Consider the following 15,032-nt stretch of genomic DNA (forward strand, 5'->3'; position numbering starts at 1 on the left):
AGCCACAGAATCCCTCCAGTGTGGAAGGGAGGCCATTTGGCCCATTGAGTCTACACCAACTACAACCACTCCAGGGCACTCCCTGACCATGCCCCTCCCCATCCCCGGGAGGTTATACTCACCTCGCAGAGGGATCTCGTGGGCAGGTTTACCCTTTGGATAAACCCGTGGCGAAGCTCATTGAGGTGGCATTTTGTCAACGAGGTATAAAAATTTAACAAGGGGGATTAATGTGGTGCGGAGGGTTGTGTGCATTTATTAGACCATAAGATATAGGGGCAGAATTAGGCCATTCGGCCCAGCGAGTCTGCTCCGCCATTCAATCATTAAAATATATTAAAGCCTGGTTCATGTCCATTCTGGTTTTTGCCACATTTTGGGCTCCCTCTAGCAATCTCGTCCTGGGAGAATACAGGCTCAATGGTGGTTAGGACTGTTGTCTCAAAGCCCTCGGGACCAGAGTTCGATTCCCAGCTTGTGTGGGTTTCCTCCCCCGGTCCGTACGTTGTGTTGGCCATGCTAAATTCCCCTTAACGGCAGGGAGATTAGCAGGGTAAATGAGGGTTACTGGAATAGGGCGGGATTACGGTCAGCACAGCCTCGATGGGCCAAATGGCCTCCTTATTTCTGTACTGTAGGGATTCTATGCTAAATTCTCCCTCGGCGTACTTGAACAGGCGCCGGGGATTTTCACAGTAACTTCATTGCAGTCTTAATGTAAGCCTACTTGTCACAACTAATAAAACAAACTTAAAATCCTACCCCAAGGAACAGGTCAATCCAGATTGCTCAACTCCTGGCACTGTACATCCCCAGGCCTTGTGTAGATCACAGCTTAATTCCAGATATTACTTTAAAATTCAAATTCCACCATCTGCTGTGGCGGGATTCGAACCCAGGTTCAGAGAACATTAGCCGAGTTTCTGGATTACTAGTCTGGTGATAATACCACTAGGCCATCGCCTCACCTGTAGGGGCACGTATCAACACATCTAGAGTGTTGTGTGCAGTTTTGATCTCCTTTTCTGAGGCAGGATGTTCTTGCTTTCGAGGGAGTGCAGCGAGGGTATGGCAGGACTGAGGTATGAGGAGAGATTGGCCAGGTTAGGATTGTTTTCACTGGAGCTCGGACAAATGAGGGGGGGGGGATTTCATAGAGACTTATAAAATTCTAACAGGACTATAGAGGGTAGATGCAGGGAGGATGGTGGGGTGGAGTCTGGAACCAGGGGTCACAGTCTGAGGATTCGGGCTAGACCATTTAGGACGGAGGTGAGGAGACATTTCTTCACCCGGTGAGCCTGTGGAATTCATTGCTACAGGAAGTAGTTGATGCCAAAACATTGAATGTATTGAAGAGGCGGCTGGATGTAGCACTCGGGGCGAACGGGATCAAAGATTATGGGGAGGATTAGGCCGTTGAGTTGGACGATCAGCCATGATCGTGACGAATGGCGGAGTAGGGCCGAATGGCCTCCTCTTGCTCCCATCTTCTATAAGCCACGTCCCCCGTTCCTCTGTTCTGTCTCACTCACGCAAATCTTGTCAATGTCAATAACTGTGCCTTTCGCTGGGACCTCCGAGGCAGCGAGTGTTGAGGCTGGGAGCGTGCATCAGCTTCCAGACCAGAGAAACGCAAATAGCAGCAGATGGTGTGTGGGTGGCTGTAACTCGCTATGAATTCCGTCAAGGGCTCTCCCTAAGCAAATCAGGCAAAGTGCCGTCAGGAGCTGCAACCATTTAAAGCATTCTGTTCAAAAATCTTCAAAGTCAAACCTCTCAAAAACTCACACAAGTGGCATTTTCCAGTCACGTTTGCCCTGAAAATCCCAGGTTAACGGACCTGCCCATGGTTTGCCCCTTGCCCGCTCCAATTCCCTTGGTGGGTGGTATGGCGATCCTTCACGTTGGCACCACTTCACGGTGAAGGGAATTGCTATCGGGATGTGAGATATTTTGGGCGGGATTTTCCAGCCCCGCTCACCCCAAGACTGGAGAATCCCGGCCCAAGGTCAATGGACAGTGGTCTGCTCCTTCCCCCACCCGCTACGATTCACGTGGCGGACGGGATGGGAGATTTTCCCCCTTTTTTCGGTCTGTACCTTTGCTGAAATTGAGAAGATTTGTGAAACGTTCTTTAGAGACCAAAAAAAATCCCATTTCTCAAAACCCTTCCCCTTTTAGGGGTCACCCCACAAGGTGAATAATTGCCTTGTTTACAGCACTCAGAATTTTTACTGGATTGTAGAATCTGACTGTGCAGAAGGCGGCCATTCGGCCCATTGAGTCGACCGCAATCCCACCCAGGCCCTATCCCCAAAACCCCGTACGTTTACCCTAGCGAGTCCCCCTGACACTAAAGGGCAATTTAGCACGGCCAATCCAGCTAACCCCGCACATTTTCGGACTGTGGGAGGAAACCGGAGCCCCGTGCAGACACGGGGAGAATGTGCAGGCTCCACACAGACAGTGACCCGGGATTTGAACCCGGGTTCCTAGCGCTGTGAGGCAGCCGTGCTAACACACTGTGCTGCCTGTATTTGTGTTAGAATCAGTTTGATGTGTGGACCCAAAAGGTAATTAAGGCTTTGTAATTACGTGAACAAAGCCAATGAGGTGGGCCTCTTGGAGCATGAACTCCCTCAATCACATAATGATTGCATGCCCTATCATCGAAACATTAAAAACTAGAATGAGGAGTAGGCCATTCGGCCCTTTGAGCCTGTTCATTTTGATTGTGGCTGATCATCGAGTTCAATATCCTGATCCCCCCCCCCCACATACCTTGATCCCTTCAGGATCAAGGGCAGAGTTCCACACAGTAACCCAAGATATTAGATATATCTAATTTCTTCTTGAAAACATTAAGAAGTCTCCAGGTTAAAGTCCAACAGGTTTATTTGGAATCACGAGCTTTTGGAGGACTGCTCCTTCGTCAGGTGACTCACCTGATGAAGGGAGCAGCGCTCCGAAAGCTCGCGCTACCAAATAAACCCGTTGGACTCTAACCTGGTGTTACGAGACTGCTAATCATGCCTACCCCAATCCAATGCTGGCATCATTTTGAAATCAGACAATGTTTTGGCCTCATTACCTGTGTATATATTGAGAAATATCTACTGATCACAATGAAACTAAGTTCGGGTGGCCCACGTTGGCGTCTATGTTCCACACAAGTCTTTCTCGGTCTCTCTGTATCTAACCCTGTCAGTCTAACCTTCTATTCAAGTTGCAGGGACGCTTTGACAGGTGTGTCGGCTGCACCAGCTCAGCAAAGGAGAGCAGTCACCCCCCACCTTCCCGAAGCCTCTGGCACTCACTGATTCTGTTTCTGTTTCTGTCACCCTCCAGGGCAGCATCTAAAGTTCCCCGCGGTCGCCCTGTGGTTAACGATCGGGCTCTCCGTCTGCCTGCTGGGGCTGTTGGCCGCCCTGGGCTTTGTGTGTCGACGGAAGATCCAACAGAGCTGCGAGGAGAATGCGGCAGGTGGGTTCAGTGCTCGGACATACACCCCCCCCCCAACCCCACTCCACCCCCCCCTCCCCCAACCCCACCCCACCCCACACTCCACCCCCCCTCCCCCAACCCCACCCCACCCCACACTCCACCCCCCCCCCACCTCCCACCCCCCCTCCCCCAACCCCACCCCACACTCCACCCCCCATCTCCCACTCCACCCTCCCCAACATCCCCCCCCCGCCACCGCCAACCCACCCCTCCACCCCACCCCACCCCACCCCACACTCCACCCCCCCTACCTCCCACTCCAACCCCCCCCACCCCACCCCACACTCCACCCCCTCACCCCCCGCTCCACCCTCCCCAACATCCTCCCCGCCACTGCCCACCCCCACCCCTCCACCCCACTCCCCCACTCCACCCTCCCCACTCCACCCCCCCACTCCACACTCCACCCCCCACCTCCTACTCCTCCAACATCCCCCCCCCCCCCCCACCACCGCCAACCCCACCCCCCCCACTCCACCCCTCACGGTGGCACAGTGGTTAGCACTGCTGCCTCATATCATTCGGGACCCCGGGTTCAATTCTGGCCTTGGGTCACTGTCTGTGATGTTTGCAAGTTCTCCCCGTGTGTGTGTGGGTTTCTTCCGGGTGCTCCGGTTTCCTCCCACAGTACAGGTTAGGTAGATCGGCCTTGCTAAGTTGCCCCTTAGTGTCAGGGAGATTAGCAGGGGAAATATGTGGTGTTACGGGGATAGGGCCTGGGTGGGATTGTGGGTCGGTTCAAGACTCAATGGGCCGAATGGTCTCCTTCTGCACCCTGGGGATTCTATGATTCTACGAAATGCTTTCTCTCTTAGAAACATTGGGTGAGATTTTCCAGCCCTGCCAGCCACTGGGATCGTCCAATCCCGCCGAACATTGATTTACTGGCCTAGCACGGCGGGGCTGGAAGATCTGGGCCATCATTAAAACTCTGGGGGTAATTTGCCAGAGGGAAGCTTCTGCTGACTTTTCCCACTGCCTTTTTAGACATTAGATCAAAAATAACCCAAAGGAAGAGTCCCAGACGTCACGCTGGCGATTCTCCACCCCCTCCGCCATTCCCACCCCCTGAAATCGGGAGCGGATAATTCCCCTCCCTCCATTAGCACACACATTTGATTTGATTGGAGCAGCCCGGGGCACAGTGGTTAGCGCTGCTGCCTCACGGTGCCAGGGACCCGGGTTCAATTCCAGGCCTGGGTCACTGTCTGTGCGGAGTCTGCACGTTCTCCCCGTGTCTGCATGGGTTTCCTCCAGGTGCTCCGGTTTCCTCCCGCAGTCCAAAGATGTGCGGGTTAGGTTGATTGGCCATGCTAAATTGACTGTTAGTATTAGGGGGAGTGGCAGGATAGCTATGTGGGGTTACAGGAATAGGGCCTTGGTGGGATTGTGGTTGGTGTGGACTCAATGGGCCAAATGGCCTCCTTTGCACTGTAGGGATTCTATGATTTGAGTTATTATTGGCACAAGTGTACAGTGTAAGGTATTATTTCTTGCGTGCTATACAGACAAAGCATACTATTCATAGAGAAGGAAAGGAGAGAGTGCAGAATGTAGTGTTACAGTCATAGCTAGGGTGTAGAGAAAGATCAACTTAATGTGATGTAGGTCCATTCAAAAGTCTGATGGCAGCAGGGAAGAAGCTGTTCTTGACATGTACAGCCTGACAGCATGGTGGTACAGTGGTTAGCACTGCTGCCTCACAGTGCCGGGGACATGGATTTGATTCCCAGCTTGGATCACTGTCTGTGTGCAGTTTGCGCGTTCTCCCTGTCTCTGCGTGGGTTTCCTCCGGGTGTCCCACTTTCTTCTCACAGTCCAAAGATGTGCTGGTTAGGTGCATTGGCCGTGCTAAATTCGCTCTCAGTGCACCCAAACAGGCGCCGGAGTGTGGTGACTAGGGGATTTTCACAATAACTTAATTGCAGTGATAATGTAAGCCTACTTGTGACAGTAATAAATAAACTTTGAATGCTTTTGCATTGTAACTATTATAAATTAGAATTTAGCTGAGGGTCTGTGATTACTAATGTGGTTGAAAGAGGGGATTTTCAACCCAGCAAGTATTAGCACCATTGTTCTAATTGCTTCAGAAGAGACACAGGATATTATTATTGTCATATGTATTCGTAAACAGTGAAAAGTACTGCTTCTTGCACGCTATACAGACAAAGCATACCGTTCATAGAGAAGGAAAGGAGAGAGTGCAGAATGCAGTGTTACAGTCATAGCTAGAGAAAGATCAACTTAATGGAAGATAGGTTAATTCAAAAGAGTGATGGATCTGGGGAGAAGCTGTTCTTGAGTCGGTTGGTATGTGTTGTCAGAAACGAAAGTACCAATAATTGTCACTGCATTTAACAATCGCCTGCTGTACAACCAACGTTTCTATACACAATATATTTTGAATAATGTAAATGGAACTTTTAGGAACAAATTATAAGCTTGTGCTGAGTTGCTGTTCCTTCGCTTCCTGAACTCATCCTTCAAACAAGATACACTCGCACTAACTTCAGAGAGTCTCAATTATCTTACCTTGGCAGAGTTAAATCGCATTTGAACAAAAATCATATTGATTTTGACTGCAAGCATTCATAAGGAAGAAATACCGAGACACCAGGTTAGTAAATTGTCCCATTGGGATGATGCAGCATAGGTTCATGCACGGTTCAACTAACTTAGCGGAATTCTTTGGGGACATTACGAGCGTGATAGACAATGGGGAACTGGTGGATGTGGTATATCTGGATTTCCAGAAGGCATTTGACAAGGTGCCGCACCAAAGACTGCTACGTAAGATGAAGGTATTACAGGTAATGTATTAGCATGGATAGAGGATTGGTTAACTAACAGAAAGCAAAGAGAGGGGTGTTTTTCTGGTTGAACTCAGTGAGTAGTAGTGTGCCTCAGGGATCAGTGTTGGGACCGCAGTTGTTTACGATTTACATAGATGATTTGGAGTTGGGAACTAAGTGCAGTGTGTCAAAATTTGCAGATGACACTAAGATGAGTGGCAAAGCAAAGTGTGCAGAGGATGCTGAAAGTCTGTAAAGAGATATAGATAATCTAAGTGAGTGGGTGAGGGTCTGGCAGATGGAGAACAATGTTGATGAATGTGAGGTCATCTGTTTTGGTAGGAATAACAGCAAAATGGACTATTATTTAAATAGTAAAAAAATTGCAGCATGCTGCTGTGCAGAGGGACCTGGGTGTCCTTGTGCAGGAATCTCAAGGAGTTGGTTTGCAGGTGCAGCAGGTAATTAAGAAGGCAAATGGAATTTTGTCCTTCATTGCTAGGGGGATAGTTCATAAGATGTAAGAGTAGAATTATGCCATTCGGCCCATCGAGTCTGCTCTGCCATTCGATCCTGGCTGATACGCTCCTCATCCCCAATTTCCTGCCTTCCCCCCAAAACCCTTCAATCCATTACCAATTAAAAATCTGTCCAACTCCTCCTCAAATTTACTCACTGTCCCAGCATCCACCGCACTTTGGGGTCGCAAATTCCACAGATTCACAACCCCTTTGGGAGAAGTAGTTTCTCCTCAACTCTGTTTTAAATTTCCCACCCCTTATCCTAAGACTGTGACCTCTCATTCTAGAATATCCCACAAGAAGAAGAATCCGCTCCACGTCTACTTCATCCATACCTCATTCTTCTAAATTCCAGAGAGCGTCGGCCTAAACATTTCAATCTCTCTTCCATACGACAAACCCCTCATCTCTGGAATCAATCTAGTGAACCTCCTTTGAAACACCTCCAAAGCCACAACATATTTCCTCAAATAAGGGAACCAAAACTGTGCACAAAACTCCAGGTGCGGCCTCACCAATGCCTTGTATAATTGCAACAATACTTCCTCACCTCTATATTCTATTCCTTTAGCTATAAATGCCAACATTTCATTCACTTTCTTTATTGTCCGCTGTACCTGCGTGCTAGTTTTCTGTGACTCATGAATGAAGACACCCAGATCACCGGAGCACCCCAAAGTGCCTCCCCATTTAGATAATAAGCCGCCTTCCCATTTTTCCGAATGAATGGGACGGGGTTGGGCATCTGGGTGGGATGCCCTTACGGAGAGTGCAGGTTCGATGGGCTGGATGGTCTCTTTCTGCGCTGTTGGGATTCTATGGTTTAAGATGCAGTGATGGTGGTAGGCAGGGTTCTGGTCCTTCCTGCCGCTGAACGCCCCTTCAGCCATTTGAGATTGAGGGAGGGAGTTAGCTGGGGTAAGTATCACCAATATGGAACCTCTGGCTTCAATTCAGCATCAAGTGCTCACTAAACTTGCAGTTTGCCAACTCCGCAAACTTACAGTCGTTCCTCCTGCGCACATGCTGATGCTGCCATAGTATCCAGTGTAGATCTCCATTGGAAGTGTATGCATGCTTGAGAGAGGCCATTTTGGATTCAAAAATGGCTGCCGTAGCGCCAAAGAGGGCCAAGAATAGGGCGCGATAGAACTAAATTGTGCAGACCAATTCTTTAAAGACCAAAACTTCATCTTTCTGTGTCAGCTGCATTGTTTAATTTAAATATTTAATTTGTAGCCCAAGCACAATTTTGATTGATGTGTGTACGGATATCATTTATTATACGTGTACATACATAATATATACCCGAGAACAAACAAATCGTTTGAAGATCCTCTGGGTCCACTTGCTGTCTCTGAAATTGGGGCTTCTCATAAGTTAAAAATAAGGTGTTCAAAAAGCCACATCAAAGAGCTATCTGATTGAAGGTAGGAGCGGAACTGGGGCAGTTCAGTGATCACCGGAATAAATTTTTGATCTCTTGAGTGCAGGAGATAATGAACTGATTGATGCTGAATAATAATTGCGGGCAAGGATAGCCATATTTAGGTTTATTTATTCGTGTCACAGCTAGGTTTATACTCACACTGCAATTAAGTTACTGTGAAAACCCCCTATCTCCACATTCCGGCACCTGTTCGGGTACACTAAGGGAGAATTCAGCACGGCCAATGCACCTAACCAGCAAGTCTTTTGGACTGTGGGAAGAAACTAGAGCACCCGGAGGAAAACCCACCCAGATATGGGGAGAACGTGCAGACTCCACACAGACAGTGACTCCAAGTCAGGAATCAAACCCAGTTCCCTGGCACTGTGAGGGAGCAGTGCTAACCATTGTGCCACCGTACCAAGGTGAGCGATAAGGATCCAGTTGTGCTTGACTATGTAGTAGGGACAAGTTCAACTGAGGCATTCAGGAGGCAATCCATGCTTAGCTGGAAAGAATAATTGGAGGGGGTTAGGGGAAGAAGTTGAGGGAACAATGCTAGGTGTGCCTGGAGGGCCTGTACATGTAACAACATGCTGAGTGGTCACCTTCTGTGCTCTAACAATTCTATGATGTCCTTATTTTCAGCCCAAGCCACACAGCCAAGTTTAAAACCACAAGATATTGTTATGTCTGAGAAGTAATTCAACCTTAGGTGGATTGGTAAAGTGCCTCTTGGTGTCCAAAGATGTGCAGGTTAGGTGGATTGGCCATGGTAAATTGCCCTTTATTGTCCAAAGATGTGCAGGTTGGGTGGATTGGCCATGCTAAAATGTGTAGGTTAGGTGGATTGGCCATGCTAAATTGCCCCTTAGTATCCAAAAATGTGTAGGTTAGGTGGATTGGCCATGCTAAATTGCCCCTTAGTGTCCAAAGATGTGCAGGTTAGGTGGATTGGCCAGGCTAAATTGCCCCTTAGTGTCCAAAGATGTGCAGGTTAGGTGGATTGGCCATGCTAAATTGCCCCTTAGTGTCCAAAGATGTGCCCGTTAGGTGGATTGGCCATGCTAAATTGCCCCTTAGTGTCCAAAGATGTGCCCGTTAGGTGGATTGGCCATGCTAAATTGCCCCTTAGTGTCCAAAGATGTGCAGGTTAGGTGGATTGGCCATGCTAAATTGCCCCTTAGTGTCCAAAGATGTGCAGGTTAGGTGAATTGGCCATGCTAAATTGCCCCTTAGTGTCCAAAGATGTGCAGGTTAGGTGGATTGGCCATGCTAAATTGCCCCTTAGTGTCCAAAGATGTGCAGGTTGGGTGGATTGGCCATGGTAAAGGGGAATGGTGGAGGTGTAGGGGGTAGTGAGCCTTGATGGTATGCTTTCTTTCAGTCGGTGCAGAGTCAGTTGCCCGAATGGCCTCCTTCTGCACTGCAGGGATTCAATGCTACCTACGTCACCACTTGGAGATCAACCACTTTTTAGCTTGCTGCTCCAGACTGAATCTTGCACACGACGGGAGTTGACATCATATTTTCTGGGGTGTTTTATAGAATGGAATCCCGACAGTGCAGAACTCCACCTGTGCAAACTCCACGCAGACAGCCAAACAAGGCCAGAACTGAACCCGTGTCCCTGGTGCTGTGAGACAACAGTGCTAACCATTGTGTCACCGCATTGGCATTTCTCACCTGCCCTAAGCCTGGCCCTGTGGCCCACCCACACACACAGTCCAAAGTAAACCGTAGCTGACCTCCAAGGTATGAATGGAGCGGAACTGGGGTCGGATCTCTGGAAGGAAATCCACTGATTCCTGCTCTTGAACTTAAATGTACCCCCACAACCCCCTCCAGCTGTCCAGAACAAGGATTGAGATACCTCACCTTGGAGGGAAGAAAATTATTTTTAAAATAGCCTCGGAGAAATGCGATCTAACTCGCGGATAATGAGAAAAGAGATGTTAAAGTGGTCCATTTAGTTGGTTAATTAGCAGAGCAGTATTTGCGAAGGTGCGAATGGGGGTCATTAATCTGATGCTTAAAGCATTCAGAATTAGCTGCATTGTTCTATAAGTAAATTAAATAAGTAAATTTTTATTGAACAAATACTAGCACCAGTGGAAATATTGCCGTGTCTTTTTTTGATAAACATACGGATTAACTCAGAGTTAAACCAACAGTGATGCGGAGCAGATGGCACAGAGAAGATTTCTGTACCGTTCTGCTGAATAATTTACAAGTAGAATATTAGAAAGTGTTCACTTACTGCTGAACTGTCCTGGATAAGCATCAGTTTCAGAATCCTAAGATGTCTAATCTGTTGCATTTAGGATATGGGACATTAGCTGTACCCCAGTCACAGATGGCACACAGAATCATCGAATTATACCAGGCTGAAGAGGCCCTTCAGCCCATCAGGTCAGTGAGAAATCTGACCTCCCGCTTAATCCCATTTATCAGCACTTGGCCCGTAGCCCTGAATGTTGTGGCGTGCCAAGTGCTCATCCAGGTACTTTTTTAAAGGATGTGTGGTATCCCGCCTCCACTACCCTCCCAGGCAGCGCATTCCAGACCCTCACCACCCTCTGGGTATGTTCCTTCTCTCATCCCGCCCTCACCTTGAACCCATGTCCCCTTGTGACTGACCCTTCAACTAAGGGGCGGCACAGTGGCTAGCGCAGCTGCCTCACAGCGCCAGGGACCTGGGTTCGATTCCAGCCTCGGGTCACTGCGTGGAGCCTGTACATTCTCCCCGTGTCTGCGTGGGTTTCTTCCGGGTGCTCCGGTTTCCTCCCACAATCCGAAGATGTGTGGGTTAGATGGATTGGCCGTGCTAAACTGTTCCTTAGTGTCAGGGAGATTAGCAGGGTAAATGTATAGGGTTATGGGATAGGGCCTGGGTTGGATAGTAGTTAGTGCAGATTCAATGGGCCAAATGGCCTCCTTTTGCACAGTAGAGGTTATATAATTCTAAAGAGAACAGCTGCTCCTTATCCACTCTGCCCATATCTCTCATAATCTTGTACACGTCAATCAGATTGCCCCTCAGTCTTCTCTGCTCCAACCAAAACAGCCCAAACCTACCCAACCTCTCCTTAAATGTTCCATCCCAGGCAGCAACCTGGTGATTCTCCTCTGCACTCCCTCCAGTGCCTGATTGGTATGTTTGTGGGCCAAGCCCCATATCAAAAATGGATATTCTAGGATTAGTGTTCCAGTACAGTACTGAGGAAAGGCAACACTGCAGGAAACAGTCAGCTGGATTCTCCCAAGACCCCGCCAGCGTGTTTGATGGTGAGTACAGCTGGGGAGGTGGGGGAGAGAGAGAGAAAGAAAGAGAGAGAATATGGCAGAACTCTATTTCACCTTGTTTGGTGTTTATAGTGGGTCTTCTGCTAGGTGTGGGATGGTGCTGAAGTAATGATACTTAATGGCTAACTTCATCATACATATTAAATCCGGCAGCATGATGGCACAGTGGTTAGCCCTGCTGCCTCTCAGCGCCAAGAACCCAGGTTCAGTTCCCTGCTTGGGTGCCTGTCTGTGTGGAGTCTGTACATTCTCCCCGTATCTGCATGGGTTTCTTCCGGGTGCTCCGGTTTCCTCCCACAGTCCAAAGATGCGCGAGTTAGGTTGATTGCCCATGCTAAATTGCCCTTTAGTAAAATATATACCAGATATATAGGTGGCACAGTGGTTAGCACTGCTGTTTCACAGTGCCAGGGGCCTGGGTTCGATTCCTGACCTTGGTCACTGCCCCTGTGGAGTTTGCACGTTCTCCCCGTGTCTGCGTGGGTTTCCTCCGAGTGCTGCAGTTGCCTCCCACACTCTGAAAGACATGCTGTTAGGTGCGTTGACCTGAACGGGCGCAGAATGTGGCGACTCAGGGATTTTCACAGTAACTTCATTGCAGTGTTAATGTAAGCCTTACTTGTGACACTAATAAATAAACTTTAATATAATAGTAAATATGTGGGGTTACAGGGATAGGACCTGTTTGGGATTGTTGTCGGCACAGGCTTAATGGGCCAAATGGCCTCCTTGTGCATTCTATGAGTCTTGTACCCTCTGCGGTAGGTTGGAAAGCTCACCAGAGGCTGGGCTGTACCTCCCTTGCCTCTGCAGTGGGTAAGACGCCACATTCTCGCCCCCTCCACTGTGGGATCGCCCCCTGCCTTTTCGACAAATTGTGTAACTGAGACGCGGCCTACCCCCTCAATTGTTGGACGTCAGTTGTGGTGCAGTGTAATATAAACCTACGCTTCATTGCAACAGGGACAGAAGAACTTGTGTTGAGATTGGGGGTTGGCTGACTGACAGAAAGCAGAGGGGAGCAGATGGGGAGGTGGATCTGAGAGCAGGGAGAGATCAGTCTTGATCTAATTGAGTGACGGAGTAGGCTTGAAGGGCTGGATTTGTTCCTAATTCCTATGTCCATGTGACATTTGAACCCTTATCACTAAACTTCAAAATGCTGAATAGCAAGTTCTATATTGGCAGAACTGTTCTGATTTGTAATCTCCAAACTAACTGACATATCACAATAATATAGTATCTTCCAGATTGAGAAAGATTAAAGCTAAAAATTTGTTTTAAACATGTTAAGTGCCAAATTTAAGTGTCGCACTGAACAGAACTGAAGTTTTTATTCCTGCACGATTGTTTTCTGTGGCTTGTTGATTGCAGTGGTGAACGTAGGCAGATAATTTAGCAATTATTACATTACAATATGGGCAGCACAGTGCTGCTGCCTCACACCACCAGGGACCGGGGTTCGATTCCAGCCTCGGGTCACTATCTGTGTGGAGTTTGCACATTCTCCCCGTGTCTGTGTGGGTTTCCTCCAATGCTCCGGTTTCCTCCCACAGTCCAAAGATGTCTAGGCTAACCAAAAGAGAGAAAAAAAGCTGGAAAATCTCAGCAGGTTTGGCAGCATCTGTAAGGAGAGAAAAGAGCTGACGTTCCGAATCCAGATGATCCTTTATCAAAGCTAAAAGGCGTAGAAAGTGAGAGACATTTATATTGCAGGGGGAGAGAATGAAAGATGAGTCATAGCCACAAGAACAAGGGGAAAGACTGCTAATGGCAGCCCGTAGAGAGGATAAAGGGTTTGAATGGCCAAACGGCAGAGAAACTAAAATGTAGATGTTGGGGGGTGGGGGCAGGAATGGATGGGACAGAGGTAAAATTTAGAAAAGGGGAAGCAAAGGGGGGAGAAAAGATAAGGGAAGGGGGATAAAGTAGAGAAAAAGAATGGAGGGGGAAGAAAAATGAAGCAAGACAAAAATAAAAGGGAGAGAACAGTAAAAAATTAAATACAATAGAATGAAAACAAAGGGGTGGAGGTGAGCTAGAGCTAATCATCTGAAGTTGTTGAATTTGATGTTGAGAGCAGAAGGCTGTAAAGTGCCTTGCTGGAAGATCAGGTGCAGTTCCTCCTGTTTGCGTTGAGCTTCACTGGAACATTGCAGCAGTAAGAAGTCTCACAACACCAGGTTAAAGTCCAACAGGTTTGTTTGATAGTAAACGTTACAAGCTTTCAGAACGCTGTTCCTTCGTCAGGTGACTCACTCGATGAAGGAACGGCGCTCCAAAAGCTTGAGGCATTTACTATTAAATAAACCTGTTGGACTTTAACCTGGTGTTGTGAGACTTCTTACTGTGTCTACCCCAGTCCAACGCCAGCATCTTCACAACATTGCAGCAGGCCAAGGACAAACATGTGGGCATAGACATGCCCATATGAGACATAGGACATGTCTACATGAGCTGGTCAGGTTGATTGGCCATGCTAAATTGTCCCTTAGTGTCAGGGAGGTCTAGGAGGGTAAATTTATGGGAATAGGACCTGGGTGGGATTGTTGTTGGTGCGGGCTTGATGGGCCAAATGGCCTCTTTCTGCACTGTAGATTCTCTGAATCTCATGAATGTACTAAACCGGTCAGAGAGCAGAGATGGTGGCTGAAAGCAGTTGGGTTAAAATAAAAAAGAGAAAATCTCTGCAATCTCTGTATTGGTGGCTTTCAAAAATAAAAGTTTGAATTGGTTGGATTTGAGCTTGATCTCATTTATGATTGGTAGATTTGTTGAATTGTATTTGAGCAAATCCCCATGATTAATGTTGTTAAGCTAGTTAGCAAGAGTGTCAATTGGTCTTAGCTGTGATAAGCAGATTTGTGTAATGTTCCGCAAACATTCAATCCTCCCACCGCTGACACTCTCAATGTCAGTAAAACAAAGGAGATTGCCATCAAGTGCAGGAAGTGTAGCTGATGGTATCAACGGGGATGAAGTGGAAATGGTCGAGAGCTTCAAATTTCTAGCGTCCAAATCACCAACAACCTGTGCTGGTCCTCACCATGCCGACACTATAGTTAAGAAATGCCTCTACTTTCTCAGGATGCTAAGGAAATTTGGCATGTTCACCACAACTCTCACAAATTTTACAGATGCACCATAGAAAGCTTTCTTTCTGGATGTATCACAGCTTGGTATGGCTCCTGCTCTGCCCAAGACATCAAGAAACTACAAAGAGTTGTGACCATAGCACAGCCCATCACTCAAACCAGCCTCCCATCCATTGACTCTGTCTACACTTCCAGCTGCCTCGGAAAAGCAGCCAGCATAATCAAGGACCCTGTGCACCCAGACACTCTCTCTTCCACCACCTTCCATCAGGGAAAAGATACAAAAGTTTGAAAACATCTCAAGAGCATCTTCTTCCCTGCTCTATGAACAGTATGCTTTGTCTATAAAGCGTGCAAGGAGCAGTACTTTTCACTGCAT

General features: G+C 47.9%; 1 protein-coding gene across 2 annotated transcripts in view; it reads left to right on the plus strand.

Annotated features, from left to right (window-relative positions):
- The window catches only part of cd276 (CD276 molecule), a 231,140-nt gene that overhangs the window by 149,971 nt on the left and 66,137 nt on the right, over positions 1-15,032 (plus strand). For both annotated transcript variants that reach the window (XM_080216223.1, XM_080216225.1), the window contains exon 5: positions 3,352-3,486. In XM_080216223.1, the coding sequence (XP_080072349.1) occupies positions 3,352-3,486 (135 nt within the window). The remainder of the gene's footprint in view (positions 1-3,351; positions 3,487-15,032) is intronic.

This window comes from Carcharhinus amblyrhynchos, chromosome 32 (genome assembly GCF_965287045.1).
Source record: "Carcharhinus amblyrhynchos chromosome 32, sCarAmb.v2.hapA, whole genome shotgun sequence".
NCBI lineage: Eukaryota > Metazoa > Chordata > Chondrichthyes > Carcharhiniformes > Carcharhinidae > Carcharhinus > Carcharhinus amblyrhynchos.